Here is a 19,428-nt window from a genome sequence, read left to right as displayed (position 1 = left end):
ATAAAATAAAAACAGGGGAAAAGGAGCTTCTAGACAAATTAAAAGCAGGCACAGCAAGCAAGTCAAACTTGGCCACTGACTTCAGAGAGATAGGATAAACAATGTTGTTTGCTTGCACCCATGGGAGGCCAGGAAATGTGGCAAACATGACTAATGGCACAGTCCCTCCAGGAGCACACAGGGAGGTACAAGAAACCTCTCAGAACAGGCCTGGTAAAGTCAAACTTCAAGTCCGCTTCCTTCAAGCTGCAGCCCAGAAGATGCTTGTCCAGCAGAACCAGCGACATTATCCCCCCAAAGGATTCCAGCCCTCACCTGACCTACACCTCCTGCAGTCAGCACACAACTGAGCACTGGCTTAAACAGGAACTTCATTGCTTTTTTCTCATCTGAGCAAAAGCAGCATTTTTCAGGACACTTTAACCAGCCAAAAAAGCTTCGTTTCACTTTTTTTGACATAATATTTTTTTTCCTATATTCAAGAAACAAGTGTGTCACAAGTAAAGAAAGTAAGTCAAACACAGCTCAGCTGCTTTGCTGCCCACACTGTTCCCAAGCAACTCCCATCTGTTTGCACTGGTGAGGCATTAGCCATTCACACACACACAGGCAGCCGCGCCTTCTCCTTTCTTGACTGAAAAGGAAAGGACTTCTTGTCGCCTTTATTTTTTTGTCACTCTGAGAGAAGCAATAACAATGGAATAACTTCAGCATGTAAGGCTGCCCTTATATATTCAGCCTGAGTGGGTCAGTCATTACAACACCTATAGGCAGGAAGAGCCTAAATATTTTGAAAGCAGGAGCAGGGCAGAGAGAAACACCTCTTGTCTAAAGTAAAGGCTAAGTTCACTCAACAAGCAAACTGGCAACAGTGCATGACATGGGGAGTAAAGACTATTTGTTTCTCTGCCAGATTTCTCTCCTCCTTCTTACCTGGAACGCCATGATAGTTTTCAAAAATATAAAAAAAAAAAAAAAAAAAAAAAAAAAAAAAAAAAAAACCACCAAAAAGTAAGAGCCATTTAAATGAAATAGGATCAAATAGGAGCATCTTATATATTCCTCATAGTAAGCTCTGGGAGTTACAGGAGGGGAAATAAGCACCTGAGACAGGAAATATAAAACTGCACAAAACTCAAGACTTCTCTACACACAGACATGAACAGATTTGTAATGGCAGAATAATTATATCAGAAAACCAATCTAGTAGCAGTGCTTCTGCAGGCACATTGCTCTGAAACAGAATTAAATTTTAATTCTCAAGTAATTCTAATTTGGATATTTTTTCCCCAAATAATTCTTGTTTTTATCCTCCTCAGTATCTTCAGCCCTTCTTTCCCTGGAAGATCTTGTCATTTTACACAACATTATGAATTGTTTTGGGTTTTTTACACACACGTTGAATCTTCTTACCCTTGGTTCTGCAAAGCAAGTGACACAGCCTGACCAGAACCTCTTTGTTCAGAACTCTTCACTATTTTCATTATTATTAGACAGCACCAGAATAACCAGCTGTTAAAGCCTACCTGTGAATGGGGCTACTTCAGCTCTTGCTCAAAAGTGTTTTCTACACCACATAAAGGTTGTAATTTAAATATTTCAAACTAACACCTCTGCACTTCAATATGAATTTGAGTTTGATTTTAATTATAGCTGTGTACTTAAAAGAGCTGAGCTTTTTTATTTATTCCTTTTGTTTGTTCTTGCAAAGGCCAGGACAGCAGATGCCCTGTGAACATGAGCAACAAAGCAGGGCATTTGGCCTGTGAATACAGAGCAGCAGGTAACTACTTGTATGTATTTGAAGGAGGTCAGAGTCAATGTACCTTCCTTAAGTCACCAGGGCCAGTTTCTCAGACCTGTAAACACAAGAACTCAGCAGAACTACTAATAGGATATTGAGCTTTCTGCTTCCAGTTCACCAGTTTGACTCTTGCTCAGATTAAGGATTGAGAAATCAGTTCCCCTTGAGTGATATTTGAAAGATGAGGACTTTTCAGCAATAACCCTTACTTAGTAGGCTTTGCACTGTGTTATGGGGTACAGCACTAATCTTTTCTCTCTACATTCCTACATGCTCATGATTAAGAAAACCATTTAATTTCAAACTACTCCCATTGAGAAGGTTCTTGCTGTCACTCAGGATTCAGACTGGAAGAGCCCAGCTTCAGCCCAGTGCAGAGGTGCAGCCAAAAGTCATCCCATTACATCATATGCTTTACTTTTAAAAAGTTGAAAAATACATGAGGGCATTTCATACTCATTTGATAACACAAGAAAAATTCACTTACAGGTTGTATTGCTTGTGGGAGTTTTAAACATACATTCCACTTTAAAACTATAAAATTCTTAGGACTAAAAATAATTTGCTTCAAAAACAGATCAAGTAGAATTAAGTTCCAGAATTGGGCTGATAGTCATAACCCTATTAATATGGGGTTTTTTTTCTATGCCATTATTCATTTCAAATTATGTACAACTCTAGAAGCCACAGATCACTGGTATGACTGCATGGCTGATCTTCACCTCTATAAGGAAAACTAAAGCTGAAAAAAAAAAAAAATCGCACCATTTAGTGACACCAGCTTTTCCACCTGTACTTTCAGAAGACCTTTTATTAGCCAAGTTCCTCCAGAAGTTTCTAAAAATTCTTTTTATTCCAGCAACATTTGTTTTACTGCTACTGGTATGCACAATGGGAAATTCCAAACTACTTGCTTTTTAAGTTACAATTTTCTAATAAGTGATCAGTATTTATTTTTCATAAAAAGAAATCCTTCCCAGATAGTGATTTTAGTTATCTACATGCTCTCTTGGTTATTCAGATTTAATGAAGCAGGTAAAACTGGTAATGTACTTGACATTATCAGTTACCAGCTACTACACATGCTATTGTATAAGAATGCCAGGAATTTGAAATTTCCCTACTTAGCTGTTCTCATTAACACTTACTGCTACAAACTTATCACTGTCCTAAGAGCACTAAAGATCTCCATGAAACACCACATTTGCTACTTTCACCTTCCACAGGCTACTGATAAGAAAGAAACAGAAGCTTGCATATGCCAAAGGCAGGGCAATGAAACATCATAGAGCACAGACACATCTGCAGAACAATGAACACACCCCAGCACGGGCAGTTTAGCCTGGACAGGTGGACACGGAGGAGGGGAGAGAAATCTGAAGATAAAGCAGAAGCTAATTGACTTGAGGCAATCCCACTTTGCAGGGGAGTTTGGAAAGCAATGGAAGGGCTGCAGAGATCTCCAATAAAAACATCCTATTAAGGAATTTGGCCACACAGGATTCAAGAATCAGCAAAGAGCATTATCGTTTCCCCAAAGAAGACTCACACAAAGATTTTCATGTTTGCTTTCAAACAGTAGTCACGTTCATTCAGTATCCTTTCAATCCAAATTCACAAAGAAATTGCATTATCATGACATCTAGAAGTTTCTGCCCATGTTCAGTCATTTATTAAGCAGATAAAAATTGAAAAGAGCAGGTGTCCCCCTTCCTTTAGAATTTTTATATCCAAAGTGTAAGACGAGGGCAACAAAATCAATTTCTAGCTGTTGGGTGAATTAATAGCCATGCTGTCTCCAGTAGTCATATTGCAAATGAAACACAGTGTTCTTATCTGGAGCTAATATTTCTAAAGAGCTAGGGAAAGATAAGTCTGTCCTGAATATAAAATTTGTTTTCAAGTGCAAAGTAAGCAGATGGGCTGGCTGGGTATCAGGAGAGCCATGTCATTCATTCAGTGGGTACTGTCCAGATAGCACATCAACACTTCTCCCAAGCTACACCCATCAGAGCCCAATGCTTCAAACAGCTACTCAGCAAGTAAGATCTTAAATTACCCATAATTGCTTATTTTGTTCGTATTTTTGTCATTGCTTGTTTGTTTGCGAAAGACTGGCCAGGCTGTCTGGGAACAGCTTGGCTGCATCATGGACTGGGAAACAGAGCCCCAGTGCCCTAGGAGGGTGGCCAGCAGTGTCAGTTTTTGACAGCAGATGGCCAGGAGCAGAGAAAGCTTCCAAGCACTCTCCATGCCAAAACTCCAGCAATTCCCCTCTTTTCAAGCAGCTTCCAGAAACACAAGACTTAGCTGAACCTCTTCACTCTGGCCAAGATTAAAATACAAGAGCATTCAGAATCCCATAAAATACTACCACTTCCTAAAAATATTTAGGCTGCATGATATTGCACGACTACAGCAGTTTCTGCTCCAATACTGGCTAAGGAATTAGAGATACAGAAAACACAACTCAATGTGGAACATAACTAGACCAACACCAAGAGTTGGTTTTACCTCTAAGACACTCATTGATGTGAAACAGAACAACTGGTCTAAAATAAGAATTCACATCAAAAGAATTTCAAGAACCTGCTGAAGATGCATGTGCTCCTCATGCAATTACTAAAAACAAGAAGTCATGCATAGCAGACCTCCCTGTCATAAGCATTGGTCACTACTATTTTAGTATTAAAAAAGTTTTCCCAGTTGTCTACCTGACAGCGAGATAAGGAAACTCATACCTTAAAATTGTGACTCCTGCTCAGTTTTGCAATTAAATAAAACAAAACCAAGCACAATAGCAATGGGATAGGCCTAACACAGATTGCATAAAAATAATCAGTAATGTTGTTACTGCTGTTTGTGGACAGAAGCCAAGATGAAGAATTTGAACAGCAGCATTTCAGTCCAGAGTTTCAAGTAGCACCAAACAAAAAATGGATATGTGCAAAAAGACTCCTGTTTTTCATTTCAGTCCACTATCTTACAGAACATGGACAAGATGGTAGAGGTGCAAGACTGTTTTGTTGCAAGGTAATTTAAGTCTAATGTATAATTCACATAAGTATTTGCTATCCTTAACCTTCCAAACTCTTTTGGGGAGGTTATTTGAATTTATCAGATTAAGACAAGGTAAGCAAGATCCACGTAACAAAGGTTTGGGTTTGAGAACTTATACAAGTTCTTTTTCCCCCCATCCTCTTAATAGCTTTACAGGAAAGCTATAAAAATGAAAAATGAAACCTAGAAGGCTTACCCACAGATTTCGGGAAGCTTCTACAAGCTTGAGATGAAACAAGGCTCTGACAGCGTGGCACCACAGAAAGCCCTATTTGCTCCATCCACCCCAAACCCAGTGACAAGTCAGTGGCCTGCAACTGCAAGTTACAAGCTTGCAGCAAGTCTCCCATGTCACAGCAGCTCTGCTGCTCCAGCATTCACCACTTTTTATTTAGTCAGCAGCCTCAGCTAGACAGCTTCACTGAACATACAGCTGGGCTTGAAGATTTAACTTCCAAAGGTACATACCACACTGAAACAAGTCCAATCCAAAGCAATGTGTTCTTCGAGAGTTATTTCCAGATATAGCTTCTCTCAAATTCCCTGTCCTTCCTCAGAAAGAAGCCAAGTTGCCTTTGTTTCTGTGTCCTGTTATAGCAGCCATCTGTCAAGCAAGCAGTTTAGTTCAAAATAATAGAAGCACAGTAAAGCAGGGATTCTATCCAACCCTCATCTACAAACAGCTCTTCCAAGAAAAAAAGAAATTAAAAAACAAACAAAAAAGACAACAAAAAGAACAACACACCACCCACCTGCTTGAATATCAGATTAGTTCAAATGTTTAAGAGCTATGATTATAAATAGTACTCCAAATTGGGAAAAATACTGCTCCAGTTTAAACTGCAAAAAGAAACTTGTAAAGACCAAATGGCTACACATCTGGCCAGGTGTTCAGAGTTTTTGCAAAATTCAGTATTTGCAAGTACCAGTGTAAGAAGTGGCAAAGGCCTTCCTCTGAGTGCCATTTAACATTTTCAACCCAAGCATTACTGAACATGATTCTCTCTCATTTACTTTCTCTGCAGTTGCCTTAAAACAAATAGTTGGTTCAAGTGAGCAACAGCACCTCTTATAATGTAAACCTACAGGAGACTAACAGCTACAAAGTCTTTCCTTTCCCTTCCTAGTCTTATGATCATGGGAAAATGTGCAAAATTAGACTCAAACTCCTACACATACCAGAGGGTGTCCTTGATGCCCTGCAGATCCTGACATATGGAAAAGACAATTGGTATTAAAAGGTCTTAAAGAACACAAGCAAAGAGCAAAAAAAATAAAAAGAAAAAACATGCAGAGATTATTTTTCTGCAGAGCACACAGTGCACAAGTGAATGGCAGCTCACCAATTCACACAGCTCATCCTTTGCAAGCTCACCTAAAATAACTGAAGGCTTCCATGACATTAAATGTATCTACAGCATGAATCCTTCTTGCTGAGATAGGATAGATTTTGCCACCACAGGCATAAATGTTTCTGTGTTCTGTCACGTTGGACCGATGAGGAGTTGCTCTGATCTGCTCAATGACCTTCACTGAAGAACCCTAACTCTGAATTGCATGGGGGAATTAGCATTCCTGACCAGTTGCAAGCAAGGCATCTGCAAAGAAGAAATTTCTTGTAAAAATAATTATCATAATTTAAAAGAATCATTAGTTCTGCAGAAACTTTTTGCTCAGAAACAAGATGGCGCGTGAGCCAGTAGTGGAGTTCAGCAGCAAGACTCAGTCCTGATAGTTACCACCCCACTTGCCTCTTGCACCAGGCAAGGTTGAGAAGAACAAGCAGCAAAGAACAGGAAAAAGATTTTCAAATGTTTGGGCAATAGATTTGTACTGAGCAAAATGCACTCACTCCTACTGCAAGCACAACTCCCACAGACAAAAAATACACAGTCTTTTTTTTTTCCTCCTGTATTCAGCAGTGTGTTTAACCTTGGAGCTGTCAAGCTCCATCATGAATAATGAGCCATGACAACACTCCAAGTGATCCTTGGAGAACAGACCAATTTTTCCTATATGCTATGCAAGGCAAAACGCTTATATTCCCATGGTACACCACCTGCTTTGGAAATATACAGTAATGTGGCCATCAAGAGGAGACCACAAGTAAATACAGAAAAAAAAAAAATCACTTATTTCCCAATATTTCAGCACCTAAAAAGAAGCAAGAGCAATAAAACACATAACATCCCAAGGGTTCCTCTTTAAAATTTTACTGGGACTGAGGATATTTGCCTCACTGAATATGCATGTCACACAGCCATTTCACAGCCGAGGAATATCTGCATTTGAAAGAACCCCTGACAGCTACAGCACTAAGAGAAAACACCCTGCAGGTTTCACAGCACTGGGACCTGCAGAAAACGAGCACCAATGAGGGACACGGGGGTGGCCTGCACCCCGAGCAGCCCCCAACGCTCTTGGAACAAACATTCCCCACCCGGCACACTCAGCACTGCCAGAAAGAGTAGGACAAAATGCACTTCTCTGAATGCCTGACTGAAGCTCCTCTACACCAACACCCTAACCATGCCAAGGCAGGTCTTGCACAGGCACAGCAAAGGTAACCATTCAATAGCAAGAGTCATTTCTGCTGTGCACCTCTCAAGCTCAAGGGGAGGAGGAAAACAAAGACAAAAATTCAGATAAATCTTTAGATTTACCTAAAGAACTGAAAAACTCGAAAGAAACAAGCTGAAGACCTAAGCAGGTATTGCCTTGCCTCTTAAACAACAATGGAGGGCTGTGGCTGCCCTAAATAAACTTCCCTCATTCTGTAAATAAATGCTAATGCATTAACATTAACCCGGAAGACACCATGCTCTCTAACAGCTCAAGCAGTATGCATTTCTCCTGTGTTTCTGCAAGGTGGAAAAACAAATGTACCCTTATTCCTGAGCTGTTTGCAACAAGGTATTGTCCATGGCTTTGTAGGGGGATAAGCTGGCCTTTATTTCTATGTCATTTCCTAGTCTTGTTGCCACAACTGAAAACACGGTGCATCCCTTTTCCCTCCCTGTAGAGGCACTACTTTACTTATAATTCAGCTTCAATGATTACCTTAAACTACAGGAGCTTTCAAAAAGCTCTGTAGAGCAGGAAAGCAACCATGTCAAACCTGGGATGCTTGTCTCTCCTTAAGCTGTGAAGTTGGAAGTGTCAGACAGCAGAAAACAGTTCTGAGCACTAAGAGGAGTTTTAAGTGCTAACACATCTCCCTCCCACCAAGAGGCCTTCCCTCAAGACTAGATGGCTCTTAAAGAGCTGGAGTTAGAAAATCTCTGGAGTTAAGATCTTGATAACAGCTGAAGCTGGAGAGAAGACTCTAGCATCAATACAGTAGTTAGACATGATAATGTATTTATTGGCAGTTTAACATTTCTCTTGGGAGTCTAGCCATACATACCCCTCCTCCACCTGCTCTCCCTCCTCTCTATTCACCTCTTCCATGTCCAGGGCGTTTCACAGCTATTCCCATCACTAGGTCTATCCTTCCCCTGCAGCACCTCCAAATGAGCAAGACCTGTGTTGGCACCACACACAACACTACCATCATCTCTGATTCAAAACACTTCTGCTCTTAGCAGAGGACTCACTCTATACTCAGAGTCACTCCCCAAATTACAGGATCAGTAATTTTCTCTCTAGCATTACAGTTAAAATGTCCTCAGCACCCCCCATGCACCAGGTTCATTGCTCCCACTCCCTGACAATACACCACCACGTATGCCCCACATCACAGCTCTGCACGTTTAGCAATTCCATTCCCTGCTAGCAATATTTGGCAATAAGACCCCTTTAAAGAAGGCTAATTACAGATTTCACTTGAACAGAAATTGGTACTGGGCCAATCTGTGAGCTATTTAACAAGCTCTCAAACTTCAGCCAGGGAAGCCTTTGTTCTCCACCAGGAGCAGCAGCGTAGCTCTAAAAGCAAAGGTGGAAAGCTTTGCCACTGCAAGGTGAGGAAGGAAGGTCACAGCTCTGATTCTCCTTGCAGCACTATACCTTCTCCATGCAAGTCTTATCTTGAAGATAGTTTTCCTTTTGTGAAACACAGGCAGTCTAAGGGAGTCAGTTCAGCTTCCATGAAAATAATGAAAAGTAGCCACCAAAAAAAGAAAAAAAACCACCAACAAAAAAACCCAGTTGATATTTGTATCAGAAGTAGAACAAAGACCAGTAAGACAGAAAACAGGTAAAGGACTCAAAAGCTAGGAATTGATAAAGTCTAGGATGCCTGGTTGCATGCATGCATGAAGCATGTAATCTTCTGAGCACAACAGTACCTAGCTTGCAAAGAGATGGAAGAACTTAAGTTCAAGTCTCTCAAGCACCTCAGTGTCCAGTCCCATACCAGAACAAATGTTTTCTGCCTGTTTATGCCAGACTTAGCACAGAAAACAGTAATCTCACCTGTGGATTCTCCTTATCACTTTTTCTCTCTGTGCCCACAACACCTGGTGAAATAACATTCCAGTCAGACCACTTACCTGAGGGGAATTAATGCAACGAGGTGTGCTAACCCTGCTTGATAACTAGGGTGGAACTGAAAAGGATAAAAGGAGAAAGGGATGGACAACAGACAACTGGTCCTGTTTTAAGGATACAAGACTTGTGCCCAGGAAACTACACAAGAGCTTTCTGTGTGAGATTCAACCTAAGTCATCATTTTTCCCTGTGGTCAACAACTATATGGCATCACATGGAGATGTCACACCTGATACACTGAAACACTCAGACCGGCTGACTGCCTAGAGAATCCCAGCTGGAATCTGTGGTAACCATGCACACTGAGTACACAGCTGTTGGGAAGTCTCCAACTGTGAGCTCAACCCACAGGCACTTAAAAAAGAAGAGTTATAAAAAAGCACACACATTAATAATGTCTATTTGACAGAGACTAAACTCATAAATATCTACTACATCCTCAGATTTTAACACACCTAAGGGTTTTCCCCATCAGGAGATGCCACACTAAAAGAATTACTTGTGGCAGTAAGAGACTCTTCTCCTACACACAGGCAGGCATTTAAGAGGCCAACAGAACCACTCTTGCAAAAGTGCCACACATCTACCACCTAGACACCAGATTTTCATCTTGGGGACATCTTAGGAGGCAGGAAAACAGTCATGATACAACTGCAAAGCATCACACAGTAATTTGGAGAGACAAACCACAAGTCTGACCACTGCCCAATTCCTAAAGGCCAAAAATATTAAAGTGGGATGAAAGAAGCTGCCTTTTTCCACACTTGTTCTCTGAAGTAACCATGCAGATCTCAGTGAAATGCTTGCAGTCTCTTACAGCTGAAGATAGACCTAGCAGGAAGAATTTACCTTAGAACCTCAAGATTTTCAAAATGTGAGTACCTGAACACAGACTACCACAACAGGGAACAGTAAGAAATCAAACATGTTAACAGATGCTCTAATTATTAATGTGCACACACAAAACTTACCAGAAGTGCCAAGGCATTGGAAAGAAAAAGCATTATTCAAAGATAGATATTTGCCAGCAGCTGCATCACCACCATATTGTCTAGCTGAATTTGATTGAACTCAGTGGATATCAACTTAATCCCAGAGGACAGTATCATTCACTTCTGTAATAGCTACTGACCTTATTTCTATGAGCCCTGCTGTAGTGTCATGACTAAATGTGGCAAGCAGCAAATCTCACTCTGTCAGCAGCCAGTGCCTGCCCTTTCTCCTTTTGAAGCTTCCATTCATTTCTGCATTTTTTTCAGTCATGCTGCTTCAAAACAGCTGATCCAGATGGTGGGTATTTGGATTTCAACCTTGCCACATGGTGATGTGGCTCAAGAAAATAAAAACTGTTGCTACCTGCTGCTGACCTACTTTGTTTCCTGCCATATGACAGAATAAACAATACAGTTCATTGAAACTCGTTTTCCACACCTAGTCACTGCTATGTAGGAAATATAAAATAAAACTAATAGAGGAAGAGGGAAACGAAAAAAAAAAAGCAGCATGATCCACTGGGGAGTAGGGAGGAGCAATTCTCACCTCTATCATAGTCATCTTCCTCTACTGCTTTTTCCTGAAGCCTCTGAAGCCGTAAGATCAAGGACTTTAACTATTCAAAGAGAAAAAGTTAGTTAAGAAGAAGCTGCATTTAAAAATATATAGACTATTAACTTTTACACAATATAAATTTAATGGATTACTACATCACTACAATGGCCAAATGTTGATAGTTAAGCCCAGCATTTGTTAAATAGACAGACCTAATTGGAAGTCAGCTGAACTGCAGCTACTTGAGCCAAGCATGGCTTTAGTCCAAACACACAGAATAACAAATTATATTTCTTGAAGAGCAAAGGAGATCGTGCAATCGTAGGATATTTTTCACCCTTTGAATAAATGAAAGTATGATTATAAGAGAATTCTGTCAGCATGACATCTACTTCTGATCCCGTTGTACTCAACAGTGTGTTCCCAAGCTCATTCTGACAATTTTTTACCTGAGCTTTGCAGAGAACAAATATAAAATTTCCATATGCAAACTACATTTTATTCTGTAAACAGAAATGCAGTATGAGTACTTTGGAACAGGTATATTGATGTTATGGGTGAGAAAAGAATGTTAACTTGCAGCCAAAAAAGTTTCCTTAAAACACAATTTAGACTTATCTACATAATGTTGATATTTGCATTTTCACAATGCAAATGCTAGATGAGAAGAAAAAGCAGAACATCAAGAATACTCAAACCGCATACAAAGTACTCTCTCACATTCCAAAAGAAACTTACCATATTAAAGTTTTATTCCAAAAGTTAATTTTTCTCTTTGTTAACATCAAGAGTCTGGACCAAATTTCTAAATTTACTAAAAATTTGTAAGGCCTTTACAAGTTTTTGCTGTTAAAAGAAATTGGTTAGAAGGTAGGTTTAGTCCTCTCCTCACTGCCATGACAAGTTTTTGATGTTAAAAGAAATTGGTTAGAAGGTTTAGTCCTCTCCTCACTGCCATGACAGCCACAGCTGCAGTTACAAGACTGAAATGTCTTTCTTATTAAATTTATGCATGATCTGTACCAAATCTGTACTATCAGCCCTGAAAAAGGTGAGCCTGGAAAAAGAGGCAGTGTATATTCTCCAAGTCCAAAGCCTGAAAGTGCACAAAAACCCATAGTTTTGATATCCTTAAGAAATCTTAAAAAATATTTCACTTCTCCCTGAAGCTCTTTCATATTTAATCCTCATATTTAGAAAAACAGGTACAGCCAGTCAACAAGTTAATAGAAGCATTCAGTTATCAAGACTACACATCAACACATAAATTAGACAATCAACACACAAACTGATAAATTCAAGATTTCCCTCTAAATACGATATGTGAAAGTGGACTGGTAAGAAACGAACTATAAAATATAAAGTCAGGAGAGTATCCAAAATGTTTGATTAATAATATGCTACAGGACGATCCAGAAGAAAAACAAACAAAAAACATTGCACACATTCCCATTTCTTCTGTGCTTTACTTTATTTCAGTTTCACTTCCCAAAACTCCAATCTTTATTCTCTGAGGCTAGTGAGGAAGGCAAATGGTACTGAAGGGAGGAGCTCTGAATCCTCACCATAAATTATTTTCTGTGTTTTATGCCCAACTTTTTATAGAGTTTTAAAGAAGCTTGCAGTAGGAATGATTCAAGTGACACTTTTTTCATATCCATGATGTATAACAACGACCTATACTGAGAGTACAGCTTTGCTGCTGCTGGCAGTGTTTATTCCATCATGCCCTACAGCGGCAGGTCATTTAAAGTCAGCCTGGGTACCACGGCCCAGGCACGCCCACAGCAGACTGACTGATGCTGCACTGTAAAGCGCTTTCTGTTTGCAGGCTGGGGGACGCTGGGAGCTCAGCTAATCAGAGACCTGCTTGTGCTTCAGAGTGGCATGTCCTAGATGTGTACCAGATGAAGATCACCTTTTAAGTACAGAGAAAGCATAATTTTAACAACTTTGGTATTGTCTCCTTTTCTTGACTACTGTTGCCTTTGTTCCTTTCTGAAAACTTTGAGACTCTACTCATTATCATTACAATAGGAAGGTGCTTCAAATTAAACATACAAGACTGGCTAACCAAGGGCAAAGACATCTGAGGGCACAAATCCCCAGTTCTCCATTCAATGTATTAATGAATACAGAAATTAAAGATAGCAATGTTTCTTTTGTGCCTATCAAATAAGCAATACTGAAAAGAAAGGAAAATAATTTCATATTTTGATTGCATTATACATTCCCAAATTTGCAGGGAATTAATTTTGCAAACCATCTCAGACTATAGGCACATTGCAATTCCAGGCATGAAACCAAAGAAACTGCCCCATGTAATTGTGTGTGAAGTCTGTAAATAAGAGAACCTAGTTTGAGTTCTACACATATAATCTATGAAAATAAAGTATTATGGAGCACTGTAAGCTCAGGTCAGATGTCATGGCAAGCAAGGAAAGATTAAATGTTTCTCAGCTTCCTGTCTTGCCCAGAGAGGAGGTTTGTGCAAAGTCTCCCCAGAGCAGGTTGTTTCATTAGGCCTAAAGACAATCCAGCACATCTCACCAGGTAGGTGTCTGAGCTGAGAAGTTAAAAAGAGCTGAGCTTCTGAAAGGCAACCAAGAAACTTGGGCACTAGTGAGACAATTAAAATAAAATTTAAAAAAAAAAACCAACAACAAAACAAAAACCAACCCAAACAACTCTACCAAAAAAAAAAAAAAATCCCCACTATCCACTCAGTGCACCTTGAACAAATTAGTGAATCCATTGTGTCCATAATAATTTCTAGATTAATGTTTCCTGTCTGCGTAGTAAAGCCAACATTTGGCTCCTTTAACCGGGGAAGCTCAGAGTGCCCACCCTACCATCATAAAAATATAACACAGCTAATCCTTCCTAAAGTTTCCCCACCCCTGTCCGATAAAGAGCACAGTCAATGACACTGCCTGTATACATTGTAGGTATAAATGTGGGAAAATACATATATGCAAAAAGACTCCTGACTCACCAGCCCACTACTCCCCTAGGGTAGAAGGGGAAAAGAAAAAGGTTCAGTTCCCAGCTGGAGGCAGAGAGGGACTTGACTCCCATTTTTCATCACATCACATAGGGAGAGCACCTATTAGATTACACACTACTTTCACAAAGTTACCTAATTCTTAGAAGTCTTTGGCTCAACTTCAACATTTCCAATTAAAAAGTTTGGTGTTGTTAAATCATAAAACTTCAAGAAAGAGTTCTTACCACCTCCTAATTTTATACTACGTATAACCCAAACTGCAGACAAAACAGCCACCTGTGAAAAGAAATGGTACTTACTGAAGTCAGAAACTGATGTGCGATGTTAGAAATGAGAGGATTAAAGTTCCAGTAGAACATAGAATAGGGTACTGCAAAAATATCACCTGTTTTTAAAGAACCAAACAAATCCTGTTATCTCATTTTTATCATGCAGAGGTCTACTGCAAAACTCTGAACAAAGGCCACAAAAGCCAGTAGTATCTGAACTCCTAAATAAACTTTGATTTTGGCACTACAGATAAAATGTTTTGAGGACAAGGTATCAAAAACAAAGTGAGATTACTGACCTTTAACGTACTGCGGTTGCCAAGCAAGCAATCCTGTAGCACTGGTTCATATTTTTTCATCAAAGTATCCCAGTTATGGTCACTGACAGTAAAGCTACTTTCATAGCCTGAGGTGACAGAAGAGCCAGCAGATGCTGCATCCGAGGAATCTGTAGAATATGAAAATGTTGTGTCTATATCCAAGAGAGAGACAGTCTCACAGTCCTGTAATTTATCATTTACTGGGCTCTCACGTTCAGGCTGCAAATCTTCACCAGAACTGGAGGAGCAACACAAATCTCCCAAGTGCCCATGAGCTTGTGTCATCTCTTCTAGCTTCTGCAGATTGCCTGTGGTTTTGGGATGCAAAACAATCTCAGTTTCCTCAATAGATTTGCCTTCCACATCATTTACTCCAGAGGCTGAGTTCAGGGAGAGCTGTATGAAACTGAAACTTGATCTAAAGCTATCCTGGGCACCAGCAGAATGAGAAATACCATCTCTGTTTTGATATTCACAGTTGTTATTCATTTCTGTCTGATCCAAAGCATACATGTTTGGGGGCTCGCTCACTTTGGTGCTGCAGCTTTTCTGCCACGTACAGCACACAGCAGAAACATTTCCTTTGCCTGTTGTGGCAGCAGGGCAGTCCCCTAGCCCTGTGCTATCTGACCATGGACTATTGCAGCAAGAAAGATTTTCACAGCATCCTGGAGTGTTTCCAGTAGTAGCCAAGGTTGTCACCCCATTAGCAGGAGCTACAGCACTACAGTGCAGGAATTCCAGGTCATTTTGGCACTGTCTGAGCAGAGCAGATCCCTCAGAGCCTCCACAGTGCTGCCTGGCGTGCTGGAGCTCTGCTGGGCTGGAGGCTGCGCAGGCACCCGGGGACTGGAACTCGATCTGCCGCTGAGCCTCCGGCCTCATGTACCCAGGCCTTTTGGCCAGCTTCTTTCTACGGAGAGAGCCCGCCGGCATTAACTGCTGGGCATCACCTGGGAGGGGAGAAAAAGTCAGTCAGTGTTTCTGCAGTTTTCCAGGCTTAACATACTCTGGCATCTGAAAATAGTAGTTTCTGAAATTTCAAGCAGCGTATCGTTTTCCATTTCAACAAAGCACAGACACTGACCATACTGTAGATAGAGAACACTGTGTGCATTCATTCACCTTCTAAAGAGTTGGCACCTGTTTTTTAAGTGAGCTCCCTAACAAGCTCCTCCATTAGGACACAAACCTGGGTACAATCTATCACATCATCTTCCCTGTTCACAGTATCACTCTGCTTTTCCATTCTCAACGTGCTTAACAGCACCCTGAAGCAGAAACTTGGTTTAAGTTTCTCTGATCCAAACTGATTTCAGGCTTACAAGGACATCTAAGATAGGACTGAATCTGCACCCGAAATGTGAGAACCATGATGACAAAGAGATTTTGTTCAGTTTCTTGTGTTCATACCCATGTTTTAACACTACGAGTGGCAAATGGCTCTGCTGCCATAATAGATACGACTGTTACACCCAATGGTTGCAGATGTCCATGTAATGAGACAATGTACAAGTTGTCATTTAGATTTATGATACTACCTACTGTCCAAAATGTAAAGTTATAGGAAAAGCTTTGCATGAAGAACCACCAATCCTAGAAATCTATTAGTTTGTAGCATTACTAAAGTATTAATATCATTAAGAATCGTGCTCTTAATGATGCTCAGTAACTTGATTTCCTTACACATACCTTACTTACACAGATGAAAAGATAAATTTGCAGTTTGCAGAGATAGGAAAACAAACAAAAAACCCCATCCAAACAAGATAAAAATATCACGGTAAACACTAAAAGTGGGAGATCAGAACGTAATGTCTGTGTTTTCTGTATATTTTTATATAGGCATTATTGGTAAAAGATTACATGATGACTACTTTCATTCTCTCATGGATTTACTGCTAGTTAAAAAGCATTTAATTTTTCTGTCCTGCACAAAGGGAATCAATGGGAATACAAGCTCTGCACTACCACCCATTTTGTAACACAAAAAGCTATTGACTGCACCTATTTGCCAGAATCACTCTTCAAGGGGATCTGATGCCTACCTGAATTATGCCCCCATTAGCTGCCCTCTACTCACAGAAACAGAATCAATTGGGTGTTAGAAATATTCATGTCACCCACACAGAGCCCTTACAAAAACACAAGTTTCTGATTATTTTTTTTTTACATTTACCATTCCATCCTAATTACAATCCTTTGTCAGCTTTTACATTGATGGATATGCAACTCCTCAGCAGCTCCAAACACAGGCCCCATACACACCTCACTATGACAACATCCTATACAAGAATTTAAGCATTAGAACTGAAACTTCCCAGGAGAATTTTCCCAACATTCATTACATTCTCTCCAAATAACCTCCAACAAAAGTGATTTATACATTTTCCATATACTAGAATAGTGGCACATCTCACCATGGAACTGCAGTTAAGCCTCTGTATTCTGCTTCCCATCACCATAAATTAGAATATCCCAGCAGTCTCTTATATTCTCTCTTGTCTGAGGAAAAAACGCATCACAGAAATCAGAAGTAAAAAAGGTCATGGAGTCCATCAGCCTGTCTACTATAAAAAGACAGTGAAATGCTGTTCTGGGAGTAATTTAATAGAAATCTTAACAAACAGGAATCACTCTCGGAGCAAGGGAAGAAAAACTGAACAGAATGTTCTTTAAAATTTAATTCTTTTGGTTTATATACAAAACAATAGCCTAAATTTGACTTCAGCAGAAGAAATTAGTCATGCATAAGAGTCATTCTAAGGCTGCATATATTCCATGGCCATTTAAAAAGGCCTGTCATAGGCCTCATCTGTAAAAACACAAAAGGTTCTCTGGTTTAATTAAAATCAGTTTAAAATTGATCTCACTAAGTCACTATGAATTTCTAAAGTAGACAGACAATTACAGCTCTTTAAACACCAAATTTAAACTAAGCTAATGTAAATAAGATTTAAATTGGCCAAAGCATTAGATATTCACCCCAAGCGAACTGGATGCAATTCTAAAACTTATTGCAGCCAAAAGGGGTACAATTCCAATGTACTGAATGAGATCACACACAGCCCAGGCATCTCTGTGCTCCTCACAAGGTTCACAGGTAGCCCAGACAGGTTTGGCATTCTGTTCCTTCATGGACTCCAGGTCTATCTCCTGGTGAGTCCATCCAGCAGCACAAACCACTCACCTGGATACCAGAGCAGAGTTACACTGCCCAAGTTCTAATCAGGATTAGAGCTAGGCCGAGCCAAGAGCCATCCAGAGGATGCTACGGGGAGAGAGCTGCAGGTCCTTCACCCCTAAGTGCAAAGCAGAGCAGACAGAGCTGGGACTGACATGAACATGGACACTCACACCTTCCCCAAAGCATAAGGGGAAGCCTGATCTCCAGATCCAGGTAGAGAGCACCCACAGCGCCTTCAGCCATCACAAAGCCCAGCCAGGAAGGTTCTAGTGCCTTGGGTGTACTGTTGGGGCACTGTTTACCTTGTGCCATGTCCCTGCTCTCAAGATTACAATCATTTCAGTTGTTTACTATTACATATCTGAAATACAGTTCTATAAACTTTTTCTGCATAGCCTTCCAACCATAGCTTGCCTTGTCTGCATGTCAGAGAAATTACACTGATCAGCTGGCTTATTAAAAAATACAGACAGGCCTTAAATTCTTCTCATCTTACCTCAGTTTGAAGAGCATCAAACAACTCTTCGCAATTAACTACAAAACTGTCAGAATGAAAACAACCAAAGGCAATTTTAAAACCTTACTCGACAATGTGTTATGCATTGTGTGAGACACACATTTAGAAAGAGAGAAAAGCCACAAATGGAGGAGCCTTTCAATATTAAAAATTAAAAATAAATTTTTAAAAATATATATTTTACAATCTTAGATTACATAACAAATATTTAACGGCAGATATGTGCAAATCACTTCTAATTCAATTATGAAAGCTCAGAAATATTCTTTACAGCTCTTTCACCATAGCAATCTTTCCTGATGATCAACATTTCATGTACAACAGTAGTTCAGATCTAAGGCAGAGGGAAAAAGAAAATAGCCTATTGCTGTAAAGCAACATTGTTCACATCTTAGTCACACCAAGTGAGATGACAGAGGGAGAGGTGAAGCCTAAGAGCATTTCCCACCAATGGAAAGAGCACATTCTCTTGCACCCAACCTGACACCAAAGGAGAGCAGAACAGTCATCTAATTTATTTTAGATCATCAGTCTTTGTTCTCAGCCACAAATGACCAAATGTTCTAATAGCATCTGTGGATGAAAAGGCGCAAATACCTTACGTTTTTGTTATTCCAATAGAATTTTATAGATCAGTAGAGAAACTCTGACATGATTACCTCCTCACTGCTGCTTTAAGCACGTGATGCAGAATGCTTGCAAGATCATTTAAGCTCTCCCTGAAAGTGGGAAGTTATAGATGCAGTTTTAAAGGTAGCTCAGCTATCTGAATACACCTATATTATACACAGTTCATTTTTATTAGAAAACAAATTCATCTTCAGAGCACTTGTGGGTGGTAACTGTGATGTGGAAGAAAAGGTATTTGGTCATATTCAAAGGCAACTATCAAAGTACTGCTCCAAGCAATTTCTGTAGTGCTTCTTCTTTTAAAGAAGCCCATAACACCTGCATCAAACTATACACAAACAAAGTAATTGAGTTCCAAATATTTATTATTTACAAACAACATATACACATAAATGTTTAACCTATCAGAAGCAAAAATGAACCATTTTTGGAGATTAATCTGACATGACAATAACCATTACAGTTCAGCTCCTATGTCACAGAAATATGTAAAATGTTGCAAGTTCCTGATGAGTTACAGTTTGACTCATTTACTGAATTTCAAAGACACCACTAAATATGCAAACTAAGATAGCACTGATCGCAACACAGCCTA

The 19,428-nt window shown here is 39.9% G+C and overlaps 1 protein-coding gene across 1 annotated transcript in view; it reads right to left on the bottom strand.

Moving 5' to 3' along the window:
* The window catches only part of DISC1 (DISC1 scaffold protein), a 187,109-nt gene that overhangs the window by 152,951 nt on the left and 14,730 nt on the right, over nucleotides 1-19,428 (bottom strand). Inside the window, exons 2-3 of the mRNA XM_058801566.1 lie at nucleotides 14,479-15,452; nucleotides 10,895-10,964 (exon numbers count right to left, since the gene is read on the bottom strand). Coding sequence (XP_058657549.1) covers nucleotides 10,895-10,964; nucleotides 14,479-15,435 — 1,027 coding nt within the window. The 5' untranslated portion in view covers nucleotides 15,436-15,452. The remainder of the gene's footprint in view (nucleotides 1-10,894; nucleotides 10,965-14,478; nucleotides 15,453-19,428) is intronic.

The sequence above is a fragment of the Ammospiza caudacuta genome, chromosome 3 (genome assembly GCF_027887145.1).
Source record: "Ammospiza caudacuta isolate bAmmCau1 chromosome 3, bAmmCau1.pri, whole genome shotgun sequence".
Taxonomy (NCBI): Eukaryota; Metazoa; Chordata; class Aves; order Passeriformes; family Passerellidae; genus Ammospiza; species Ammospiza caudacuta.
Note: the sequence above shows the minus strand (reverse complement) of the source record. Positions and strands in the feature narration are given on the sequence as shown.